Source organism: Ceratotherium simum, chromosome 2 (assembly GCF_057802395.1).
Source record: "Ceratotherium simum simum isolate JZ-2026a chromosome 2, ASM5780239v1, whole genome shotgun sequence".
In the NCBI taxonomy this organism is placed as follows: Eukaryota; Metazoa; Chordata; class Mammalia; order Perissodactyla; family Rhinocerotidae; genus Ceratotherium; species Ceratotherium simum.
Window position 1 is genome coordinate 15,706,497 of NC_141901.1, and position 13,248 is coordinate 15,719,744.

At 37.8% G+C, this 13,248-nt stretch overlaps 1 protein-coding gene across 5 annotated transcripts in view; it reads right to left on the reverse strand.

The window, feature by feature from the left end:
- Positions 1-13,248, reverse strand: part of ACBD6 (acyl-CoA binding domain containing 6) — a 198,786-nt gene that overhangs the window by 19,685 nt on the left and 165,853 nt on the right. For 3 of the 5 annotated variants that reach the window (XM_004424973.3, XM_087438659.1, XM_087438642.1), the window contains one exon: positions 7,953-7,983. In XM_004424973.3, coding sequence (XP_004425030.1) covers positions 7,953-7,983 — 31 coding nt within the window. Of the gene's footprint in view, positions 1-7,952; positions 7,984-8,077; positions 8,240-13,248 lie in introns of those variants that run through there. The other 2 variants (XM_087438666.1, XM_087438655.1) reach the window with 2 other exon arrangements.

Consider the following 13,248-nt stretch of genomic DNA (forward strand, 5'->3'; position numbering starts at 1 on the left):
GCCTGTATTTTAGCCCCATAGTTCCTCTTCCCTTACGCAACCAACATTAGCTTTTGGGGTATCCTTCCCAAGATACCTTATGCATTTACTAGCAAATATGTAGAGAGATATGTACAGATATATTCATAGCAGCACACTGTTCTACACCTTAATCCTTTTATTTAAGAATGTATCTTAGAGATTTTTCCATATTAGTACATAAAGAAAATATAGCTTATTTTGAAGCCAGTCAGAAAGACCTTTTGAAAAATCCCAACCTTGTTGCTATCTAGAAATGCATTTTACATACGTCAAACTTAAGCGGACATATTCCCACATGCATAAAGGCATTCACTCCTAATGGCTAACCAGGGATGACAGTGACTCATCTACATTCTCAAGGGCACATTCAGTCTAATTTAGCTGCTTCTACATTTTCTGGATGGAAAAATGAAAGGAAAACACAACATGCTACAGAGAAGGCACTAAGAAATGTTTGAATGAGTGGATTAAAGAAGGAACGAGGGGAAGGAAATAAGAACTGATTTAGCACAGCATGTGGATGCACTGGAAGAGGCTGTCTTTCTAAGCTGAGCAGTGAACTCTGGACTTTATGACAAACATTTCGGAATAAAAGAAAGTTTGCTTCTTGAAACCAGGCATCAGAAAAAAGAAGTAGCCGTGAACTCTGCACTGAAGGCCTCACAATCACTGTGAAGAGTTTCTTCCTTGTCCTTGCTGATTATCTGTGGTTGTTTGACTTATGTCTGGTTGTCCCAGACTGCCATCGCAGTTGTGGCGGTGGCTGAGAAACGTTTTATTTTCTGGGGCAAAAATTAGGATTTAGAATAACCCACTCTTAGTGATGTTAGAGAAGCTTTGTGACAGAACTATCATATAAACATTTGAGGAGTGAGAGATGGGAGTGCTGTGGAAGAAGGCATGGGAAGGCATTTGTTTTCCTCTCCTTTCCTAGTAAATCTAGAGACATGGGTTTTTTTAATTTTAATTTTAATTTTTTTTGTGAGGAAGATCGGCCCTGAGCTAACATCTGCCAATCCTCCTCTTTTTTAGCTGAGGAAGACTGGCCCTGGGCTAACATGTGTGCCCATCTTCCTCTACTGTATATGGGACGCCACCATAGCATGGCTTGACAAGCGGTGCGTTGGTGCGTGCCTGGGATCCGAACCCGCGAACCCCGGGCCTCCGCAGCGGAGCGTGCGCACTTAACTGCTTGCGCCACTGGGCCGGCCCCGAGACATGGGTTCGAATTTCTGGCTCCTTTAGGTAAGTTTATTAACTTCTTTGAGTTTTGGTCTCCTCATTTATAAAACGGGGAAAACAGTAACTACATTAGAGAGGTGTTTATAGAAAGGAAAAGGAGCCTAGAGGTTACTTTATCTGTATACTATATCATATATGCACTTTTTTTTTTTTGAGGAGGATCAGCCCTGAGCTAACATCTATGCTAATCCTCCTCTTTCTGCTGAGGAAGACCGGCTCTGAGCTAACATCTATTGCCAATCCTCCTCCTTTTTTTTTTCCCCCAAAGCCCCAGTAGACAGTTGTATGACATAGCTGCACATCCTTCTAGTTGCTGTATGTGGGATGCCACCACGGCATGGCCGGACAAGCGGTGCGTCGGTACGCGCCCGGGATCCGAACCCGGGCCGCCAGCAGCGGAGCATGCACACCTAACCGCTAAGCCATGGGGCCGGCCCTATATGCACATTTTTAATGGTCCATCTTTCAGGAGCATTTGGTAACAGAAAATATGTATGCATGTATATGTGTGTGTGCATATATGTAATTTTAATTAACAAGTATTTTAAGTATGGCATACAGAGGAATATAAAGGCTAATAAAACAAATTTTTGGCTATTACAAATAATGCTGCAATAAATGCTCTTAATCATGTCTCACTATATGCACGTTCAGGAATATTTCTAGGGTATACCTAGAAGTGGAATTGTTGGGTTGTAGGTATGTGTACCTTCAACTTCACTAGATCTTGCCAAACTGATCTCCAAAGTGGTTGCAACAGGTGACACTCTCATCAGCAATGTATGAGAGTTGCTCCACACATCCTAATACTAATATTTTTAGATGTTTACATGTTGCCAATCTGACCAGTGTGAAATTATATCTAAATGTTTTAATTTGCATTCCTTGATTATTGTTGGGAGACAATTTCCAAGGGATTCTCATGTTTCTGCACCTCTTGTGAGCAGAGGGAATGACAGCTTTTGTTCTGAACTATCTTTTCGAGGATGTTTGTATGGTGAACAGCCTTGGACAAGAGGTAGTATTTCCTTCCAGAATAGAGGGCAGGTTTGTTTACTGTCCAGTTTGATAAAGATAATATGTTCTCCAGGGCAAAGGTTGGGCAGGTTTGCTTGCGACTCATTATAAAAGACTGGAGTTCCCTTGGTTTAGGATTCCTAAGCTATCACATACTATGTGTGCGAGATCTACCTGGGCTTCTCTGCATAGCTCCTCTGGGACTCAAGGGGAAAGGACACAAACATGAAGCTCATGCTGCTTACTGTGCTGTGAATAATAGTCTTTTGTCTCTGATCCAGGAGTTTTGTGTTGTTTGCCAGCATCCATGAAACTGTGTCAGGCTAACCTGTTAGCTTGTAAGTAGGGTATAATTTCAGGCTATTCATAGTTCCTGACAGTTATTAGTGAAGTTGAGCACATTTTCTTGTTGTTTACTGGCTATTTGGCTCTTCTGGATTATCTGTTTTCTGGGGTCTATTTTTCTATTTGGTTGTCTTTCTTACTGACTGGGTAGATGTTCTTGATATCTTCTGAATAATGATTTTATGTAGATTATTTGCATTTTAACTATCTTCTCCCAATCTTTGTCTTGTATTTTTATTTTGCTTATACTATCTTTTGTTTTACAGAAGTTTAAAATTTTTATGTAGTTATCATAATTTAAATTATGATCTGTACTTTTGTGTGTTAAGAAATCACTCCTTACTCTATATATTCGTCTACAAGTTTAAAATTTTGCTTTTCCCTATTTACGTATTCAATTTACCTGAAACTCACTTACGTGTAGGATGAGTTGTTTTGGTTATCTATTGTTGTGTAACAAACCACCCAAAATCTCATGGCTTAAATACAACAATGCATTATTTTTCACAATTCTGTGGGTTGACCAGATGGTTCTTCTGCCTCAAAGAACTAATTTTTGGTTTTGTTGATTTTCTCTATTGTTTATTTCATTTGTTTCTACTCTAATCTTTATTATTTCCCTCTTTAGGCTTAATTTGCTATTCTCTTCCAGTGTCTTAAGGCAGAAAATTAGGTTATTAATTTGAGATCTTGCCTCTTTCTTAACATAGGCATTTACACAGCTATAAATTTCCCTGTAAGCATTGCTTTAGCTGCACTTCAGAAGTTCTGGTATGTTTTGTCTTCATTTTCATTTATCTCAAAGTATTTTCTGATTTCTCTTTTGCTTTATTCCTTGACTCATTGGTTATTTAAGAGTGTGTTGTCTAGTTTTCTCATATTTGTGAGTTTTCAAATTTTTTCCTGCTCTTGTTATCCAATTTCCTTCCATTGTGGTTGGAGAATATGCTTTTTATTATTTCTATCCTGTTAAATTTATTGAGGCTGTTTTATGGCCTGCATATCATCTATCCTGAAGAATGCTTTGTGAGTACTTGAGAAGAATGTATATTTTGTTGTCACTGGATGGAGTGTGTTATAGATGTCTGTTGGGTCTAGTTGGTTTATAGTGCTGTTCAAGTCTTCTATTTCCTTGTTCATCTTCTGTTTAGTTGTTCCATTCATAACTGAAAGTGGGGTACCGAAGTCTCCAACTATTATTTTTGAATTGTCTATTTTAAGTTTTTCTTTAGTGATTGCTCTAGGGTTTACCATATGCATCTTATCAGAATCAGCTTCCGATTTATACTAGCTTAATTCCAGTGATATATAGAAACATTACTCCCATATAGCTCTATTCTATTTTTCCCTCTTTTGGTGGTAGTATTGTTATATATGTTGTATCTATTAATGTTACAAATCCAATAATACATTGTTACAGTTACTTTAACATCTGTAGTCATTTCCTTAGCCCATTGTAACTTTGCTCTCATCCACCTCCTTTGGGCTGTTATTGGCAAATATACTATACTTCTGTATGTTATAGGCCCAAAAATACATTATATACATATTATTTTACACATTGCTTTTTAAATCAGTTAAGAAAGGAGAAAAAGCATGCACTTATACTGTCTTTTATAAATACATAATTATCTTTACGAGTGCTCTTTGTTTTTTCATGTGGCTTTGAATTACCATATAGGGTCATTTGCTTTCAATCTGAATATCTTTCTTTAGTATTTCTTGTAAGGTGGGTCTGCTAGCAGTGAATTCTCTCAGATTTTGTTTATCTGGGAAAACTTTTATCCCATCTTCATTTTTGAAAGATAGCTTTGCTAGATATATATTAGAGATATAGATTTCTTTCTGTATCTATAAATAGATATTCAAGCTCAGAAGACAATGGGATAATATATTCAAAGTGCTCAAAGAAAAACATTCAATTGGGGCATAAATTGCTCTATCAACTAATCTAATCAAATTGTGGTTTCTCTGAAGGTCAACAGTGTTTGATACTTGTTCTGACCCAGGAAGCCTCCTCCTAGCTATCTTATTCTCCCATTCTCCCTACTATTCTTGAGAGTACCCTTAGCCTTGAACTTCTCCAGGCTCTGTTGCAAATGAAGTTGGTTCCTTCGGGAAAAGATTAAGAGCTATCTGTTTTACGGCCTGCTTCTTCCGCAGGGAAAGTGTCTGAGCCAGAGCTCTGGAGCTGGGAGTGCGGACAACAGCAAACTTCTCTCTGAGTAATACCCCCATGTTCTAGGAGCTGAGTGCTTGGTGGTGATGGTGGGGGCAGCAGCCTGAGGGCCCCTTGGCTTGCATCTCCTGGAATGGAACCATCACCTCACAGCCAGGGCAATGGTGATCAGGGCCTCAGTATTCTCAGCGCACCACATCCAAGGTAGAGCCTCCATTTCACCCCAGCAGGCTGGGCAGAATAAGGGAGCCCCCATCTCTTGACTGCACTTCCCCAGGACTTAGCCCCAGCAACAGACAGCTGAAGGCAAGATGAGAAATGCTGAAGTCCTACTCCTCCCAGGAAGAAAGCCCTTTGATGGGGAGCTGGGAGAAGAGCGTCCTGTGTTCTCGGCTACTGTATTCTGGACTAGAGACTCTGCCCTGCTGAGCTGGGAGGGAGTGATCCTGTTTCAAATACCACAGACTCTTACCTTCTCACCAAATTTTCACAGATTTTCTGAAGAAATGTCTCTTCATTTGCTGTTTTTCCTTAGGACCACTTCTAGAAGCTTTAAATGGTTGTATTTTAAAAAATAATTTTCTTTAGTTTCACAGGGGGGCAGGTCAGTGGAGCTTCTCACACTGTCACAGCAGAAGTCAATCTCTGCCTTCAATCTCTGCCTTCATTATTATAGCTTTAAAATAACATCTTGATATTTGGAAGAGCAAGTCTCTCTTCCTTATTTTTCTTCCAGGTGCCTTAGATATTCTTGGCTCTTTGTTGTCCCATGCAAACTTTAGGACAAGCTTGTTAACTTGCTGAGATTCTTATGAAAATTCTCTGAATTTGTAGTTTAGCCTGAGGAGAACCCATCTTTACAGTACTGAGTCTTCCTATTCATTAACATGGATTATTTCTCATTTAGATCTTTAAAAAAAAAGTCTTTAAAAAAAGTAATGTAATTTTTTCTATGACGGTTTTGCATATCTTTTGTTAGGTAGAGTTCTAGGATTTTGTTGCTGTTCTAAGTGGTATCTTTAAAATTTTTTGTTTTCTATTTTTTTATGCCAATGTTTAAGAATGCAATTTTAGGGCCGGCCCGTTGGCGTAGCAGTTAAGTCTGATGTGCTCTGCTTTGGCGGCCCAGGTTCGCAGATTCAGATCCCAGGCGCAGACCTACACCACTCGTCAAGCCATGCTGTGCCAGCGACCCACATACAGAATAGAGGAAGACTGGCACAGGTGTTAGCTCATGACTAATCTTCCTCAAGCAAAAAAAACGAGGGAAGATTGGCAACAGATGTTAGCTCAGAGTGAATCTTTCTCACCAAAAAAAAAAAGTAATTTTAAAAAATTGATCTTGTATTCAGCATCCTTGCTAAACTATATTATTAGTTTTAATAACTTGACTGTGGAGTCTCTTGGATTTCTATGTAGCAACTTACATTGTTTGAGATTAATGATGATTTTCTTTCTTTTTATCTATCCCATGTACCTTTTATTTCTTTTGCTTTTCTTTCTGTGTAGTCTAGAATTCCAATACAATATTAAAGAGTAATAGTTATGGTAGGCATCCTTTTCTTGTTCCTGATTTTAAAGGAAATGCTTCAAATAATCCACCTTTAATAATAATGTTCACACTAGGTTTTTGATATATAACTTAATCAGGCCACAGAAGTTTCCTTCCATTTGTAGTTCATTAAGAGCTTTTATCATAAAAAATATTATTAGCTAACATTTATTCAGTACATACCAGGTGTCAGACATTGTTCTAAGAACTTCACATGGATTAACTCATTATATGCTCATAACAAATCTCTGAGGTCATTACCCCTATTTCACCATGAGTAAACAGGTGTAATGAAGTAAAATAATCTGTCCACATTCAGTAGTAGAATCAGAATTTGAATCCAGAAGTCTGGTTTAAGAGCCCGAGTCTTAATCAGTTTTCTATACTGCTTCTTAGAATGAGTGTTGAATTTCCTTAAATGCTTTTTCTGCATTTAATTTGACCATATGGTTTTTCAACTAATTTGCTAATGTGGCAAATTATATTAATAAATTTTTAAAATGTTAAATCATCTTTAAATTCCTGGGATAAATTCAACTCGATCATATCTTTCTTTTTAAAATACGATGGATTTCATTTGCTAATATTTTATGTATGATTTTTACATATATGTTTATAAATGAGACTGACTCACAATTTTCCTTTTCCTGCTGGTTTTGGTACTCAGGTTATAGCTAGCTAAACTCATAAATGAGTTGGGGCATGCGCGTTTGGTGACATTTCACTATTCATTATCAGGCTGATAAATATAGTTAGCATAATAGTTAGCCCAATAGTTTACACTCCTACCTAGACTCCCAATAGTCAGTGAGGGTCCTGACCAACCAAATGCTAAGCAGTGGACAAAAGTGCCCGGGGGCACCTGGGCCACTTATTGCTAAATGGTGGTCTACAATTGCCAAAACCAGCAAAACAGCCTAATGAATTCCCTCCCAAAAAGTCTGAAGGTGGCTGATCCCTAATCTGGTTTAAATGTTGATGGCTGTCTTTTATTCAATATATTCACACCCAACTAGAATAAAAGAATACTTTTACTAATACCTTACAGTTTACAAATACTTCAATATCTTATATCTCACTGAAATTACCCAGTAGCTCTTTAAGAGCCATATTATTTCCACCTTACAGATTATCCTCCTCTGTTTTATAGATTACTTAAGTGAACATTACTTAAATAGGCTAATCAGCTAGTTGGGAAAAAGAGTTAAAAAACAAAATCTATTTTTTTCACTTCAATTATATCAAGAAAGTATTTCTTTTGGGAGAAGATTCTAGCTCCTACAGTGACAATGATTGGCATCTTAGTTGTCACTGACAGTACCAAGAATGAAATAATAAATTTTCAAAGAGGGGTTGGAGGAGCCTCCATTTCTGTTGATAGTATAGAAATACTCAATCTAGTATGAATGTGCCCATAAGAATTTTAATATATCTCCAGCTTTAGAGGTTATTAATCTGTTTTTTAAGCAAAAAGTTACTGTATCTCTGCTATTGGCCAGGCATTTTTCTAAGCACTACATAGGGTTAGACGAAGTTGAGATAAACAAATAGAGAAAAGTTTCAAATATGATTACTAAAAGTTTAGAAACATCTTACCATAATGCAGAGCTGTTTGACCTTCATTGTCCTATAAAAGAAACAAATAATACATTTTATAAGTTTTAAGTTATTGCAAAAGTATGAAAGTACATAAGCTATAGCAAATATATCTGATATACCAAAGTTCCATAGGTTTATCAGATACAGGAAAAGAAGTCAGTTCTTGGAGCCTCACAGTAACTTTTGCCCGAGCTCTCTATCTTGGAGAAGAGGAGAATGTTGAATGGTAACTTGTGCATTGCAGCAGCTACAGTAGAGTGACAGGATAACCAGATCTGCAAATACTAAACCAAAGGGAACCCATTAAAATATAGCAGTTTGATTACCAAATTAGTGGCAGAAAAATTGACACTGTACATCATTTACCTTGGCTAGTATTATAATGTTTTTCTAAGCTTATCCTCAAATCTATGTAAGAAGTCTGTGATTTATAGTAAGAGTTAGTAGCTCTTTAAATCCGTTTTCAAAGATTCACAAATTCCATGTTCATAATACTAGGTTTCCTAATCAGATCAAATATCATAAAGAAATGTGATTTCAAAGCACATAAAGTCCCAGAAGTTAAGAAAATCAAATGTTCCCATAGATAACTCAGGAAACTCCAACAGTTCAGTTAATTTTTTTATTCTTTCAAAAATCAAGATATTCTAGCTATATATACTAATTACAGCACATGAGTACTTTTTAGCACTGCTACTTCTTAAGTACAGGTGAAAAATAGAATTTAGTAATTAATTTGATATGCACTTAGTAATATGCACGGCCATTATTATGGCCCTGGTAATCAAGAATAAATGCTTAACTATTATTGTGAATAACCGGGAGAGGGTGGTATTATGACAAATCAACTATTCTTGGGCACACCATATCTACCTTTCCCACTTCCTAAAAGCTGAATGTGGCGATTGGCTCTCAGAACTCTTTGGCTATGGTTCTATTTAATCTCCTTAGAAAAAAACTAAAAAGCTGCCAATGGGAACTTATTTTCTGATTCATATAGATAGTAAGGGAGAAGCTTGGTAGGGGTGACAGCTGGTGGGGGTGGGGAGACAATCTTGAAGCAATATAGTTTAATTAAATTGTTCTCCTACCAGGACATGGGAGTTCTCATTGGATTTGGAGGTGAGGTGTGGGTGGGTGGGTGGGCGGAGATATGAAAGAAGTAATTTAAAAGGACCCTGAGAGTAGGGTAGACTTGGCTGAGGGGCAACAGTGGCTAAGTTTGGGATGTCCATTAAGCATCATAAGAATAATGAACTCTAAGTGGAGTAAAAGATGGAAAACAGCACCAAGAAGTCAGGAAGAGACCAGTTTTGCCAACTTCTTTCTGGTCTTTTTCGATACAGTCCCTACCTTGCTCCCTGCTCCCCCCCTTGCCTTGCCCTGCCCTTAAGGTTAAGGACAGGTAGGAGAAGAGAGCTCAGGCAGCTAGAGTAAACAGGATCCAAGTGATGCTTATGTAGGGCAGCGCAGCAATGGGAAGTTGTGCTCCAGAGTATTTTGATGTGCCTGGCCATAGCCAAGGGCAATTTTGAAAGAACTGTACTGGCCATTATGGCTTTAGACTCTTACCTACTTTGCCAGTTTCCAATGTTAATCAGTAAAAGTATATGTATGTGTGTAGATATGTGTGTGCACGTATACACACACCTCATGGGTTTATACATTCACATTTATAGTTTCAATGTCCAGCAATAGAAAGCAATTGCAGAAAGGGCTTAATCTATTGCCATTTCAGGACTCTACTTATGCATCCATCATGCAAGGTTCTATTTTCTACAATTATGCATCTTTAGAAGGTGTAGTTCTCTTGCTATTTGTGCATAACTTTCTTGTTTAATCACTGTGTTCATAACATACTCAAAGTTCAGTTTCTTTCGATTTCTAATTGCTTATCTTCACTAGGGAAGTGGAAGCATACTTAATTTCTTTTAATCACTCTACCAGTGAATACTAAATGAATGTCTCTAGCCCTATTTCCAATTAACTAATTAAAAATATTTATTGAGCTCCTATTATGTCCCATTCACTGTTGTAGGCACTGGGAACACAGAAGTGAGCAAGACAGAGAAGGTCCCAGATGTTATAAATCTTACATTTTAGTGGTAGGGGAAGTAATAAGCAAATAAATATATTTAACAGGCAGTGATAAGTGCTCTGAAAAAAAAAGCAGAATAAGAGTCTAGAGTGATGTGGGGTGCTATTTTAGATAGAGAGGACAAGGAAGGACTCTATGAGAAAGTATGTTTACACAGAGATCTGGGGGAGATTCTAGGATAGCCATATAACCCAAGCTGAGCAAATGAGCACCCATCGCCCTCCTGGTCTGAAAGTAAGCATGTCACTCAAGCCAAGCCAATTAAGAGTTTTCTCTCAGGATTTTAAAAAATGGAGCTAGGGGAGGGAAATGTGTGTACAGAGAAGGCCCTTTCCTCTCTGATCAATAGAAAATGGTATAGTGAAATAAGACAGACACAAAAGGACAAAAGGACATTATTCCACTTTTATGAAGTACTTACAGTAGTCAAATTCATAGAGAGAGAAAACAGAATAGTGGTTACTAGGGGCCGGGGAGGGAGGAATGGGGAGTTACTGTTTAATGGGTACAGAATTTCAGTCTGGGATGGTGATGAAGTTCTGGAGATGGACAGTGGTGATGTTTGCACAACAACGTGGATATACTTAACGCCACTGAACTACACACTTAAAAACGGTTAATTTTATGTTATGTATATTTTACCACAATTTAAAAAAAAAAAGAAAAGAAAAACTAAAAGGTGTGAGCCAAAAATTGTAAGTGGCAACATTCCTCACTTCTTGGAGAAAACCTCTCTGCAGCAGGAGAGAATGAAGTATTCAAAGAAAAAAGCAGCAGGGAGAAACGAAGAGAGAATGAGAGTCTCTGGTTCTTGTCATTCCAACTCTAGCCTTGCCTTTCTCAGTTAGGTTAGGCAAAAACAACAAAATACTCCCCAAATGTGATCTTCCTGTCACTTACAAACAAGAGTTCTCACTAATACAGAACACAAGGCAATTTATGACCTGAGCCTTGGTCATCTTTCCAACTCCTTCTCCTCCCAATTTTGTGACTGCAAATTCCCAATTAGAATACCTATTGCGAGGCTGGCCCCATGGCTTAGCGGTTAAGTGCGCGCGCTCCGCTACTGGTGGCCCAGGTTCAGATCCCGGGCGCGCACCGATGCCCCGCCTGTCAGGCCATGCTGAGGTGGGGTCCCACATACAGCAACCAGAAGGATGTGCAACTATGACATACAACTACCTACTGGGGCTTTGGGGAGAAAAAAGGAAAAAAAGGAAGAGGATTGGCAATAGATGTTAGCTCAGGGCCGGTCTTCCTCAGCAAAAAGAGCAGGATTGGCATGGATGTTAGCACAGGGCTGATCTTCCTCACAAAATAAAAAAGAATACCTGTTGGACTCCCATAGCTATAAACGCTCTTCACTCTTCTTGAAAACTATCCTCCAACCTTTCAAAGATAGTGTCTTAAGAAAATATTTTCAGATTCATCTTTTATATATTTGAGCATTTTAAACAGTCTTATTTTATAGTCCCTATATTTTGAGTTCACTGAGAGGAGGCAGGGTGATGCTACACATGATGTCTGTTGTGCCGCTTGAGATTTGCTTATTGTTGATTGCTTCCTGTGTGCTTTATAATCTTGGACTGTAAATTCATTTTAAGTGGGCCTTTATCTGTGAAAAGTTCTGTGCTGTGTTCCCTGGATTGAAGATCTGTCCCGTCAGAAAGATTTTGCTTTTATTTCTGCCAGGCATCGCAGAGATATTCAGTCTGAGATCCTTATATTAATTTCTTAGCTTGGAGATTTTTGAACATGTAAGCAGTGTAAATTTAAAAAAAGCAAACATCTCTCCCACTCTACCTCCCACTCCTGGGCTTGGAGCACAGGCCAAGACAAACTCTCCATGTCAACTCTGTGTTGATGGGCAGATTTTTTTAGTATACTTTTTCCCTGATGATGGTTGACGTTCTTTGAGATCTCCACCCCATGGGAATTGAGATGGACAAATCCTTTCAGTGCAGCCCAGCGACGACACATCACTTTCTTTTTAAAGCTTTGGGTTTTTTAAAACTTTAAGGCTTACTACTTTGTTTCTTAGCTGTGTTTGTTTTGGCCCTTGGAGAGTTACCTTGCCTTTATGTAAACTCTGTTATGCATTTAAAGAGATGCTTGTTATATTTTATTCTGCATTTCTGGGTGTTGTGTGGTGGAAGAATTTTCAGATTATTTAGTCTGGAATCTTATAGGAAAAGGAAACCCTGTCAACCTTTAAGACTCAGTTCCTCTTCTTCAGGAAACCTCCCCAACTCCTCAGATGGGATTTAGGTGCCCCTCTTTTCAACTACTGTGGCAGAGCATACACTATATGTACTTACCTGTCTCTTCTACTAAGACTGTAAACTTCTTGTAGGCAAGTACTATATCTTTCACTGAACGCCTATCACACTGTCTTGCATATAGTGTGTGCTCAATAAATGTTCATGAAATGAGCAAATGAATATATTAATCTTTCCTCATCAGTTTATTCTTTAATCCCTTGACCTACCTTTTTTCTTTTACCTTAACTTCTAAAAAAAAAAGTCCCCACACATTTTGTACAGTGCAGAGTATAATGCCAGACGTAATCATCCAATGAGGGCCTAAAAAATCATGAACAGGAGACTTGGTTTACAGTTAACTAAGTGCAAAATCACTACTATCGTCAGTTTGACTTCTAGATTCTTTTTTCTTCGATATGTGCACAGAACAAGTTGATCTCTCTTGAATTTATACAGATTATTTCTCTCCCCACATGTATTCTGCACTAATCCTTTATTTTTATGTCTCCATTTTATTAGTAATTATTTTCTTTAAGGACTTGTTTTTCTTCTATCTCCAGACTGAGTACCCTATCAAACATTACAAGTATACTTTTTTATTCTACAAAATGAAGTACTGATGAATAATTAAATATTTTGCTCAGAACTGATACATAGGAAACATTGTTTATTTTATCCCTTTAACATTAAGCCACTGATAACACCGCTGTTTCTCGTGCACAGAACTCTGTAGCCAAGTCCTGCTTTCTTTTTCTACTGCTAAATGCATTTTATTAAACTGAATCAAGAGCCATAATTCCAAGTCAAGATACATACATATTTTGCAGTCATGGAAATAACATGCTTCCTAGATGTTCTCTATGAGCACAGAATTCTCCTGAGTGTTACTCAATTTCTTTTTTGTGACCATAGAGATATTGATACTATTATTCAA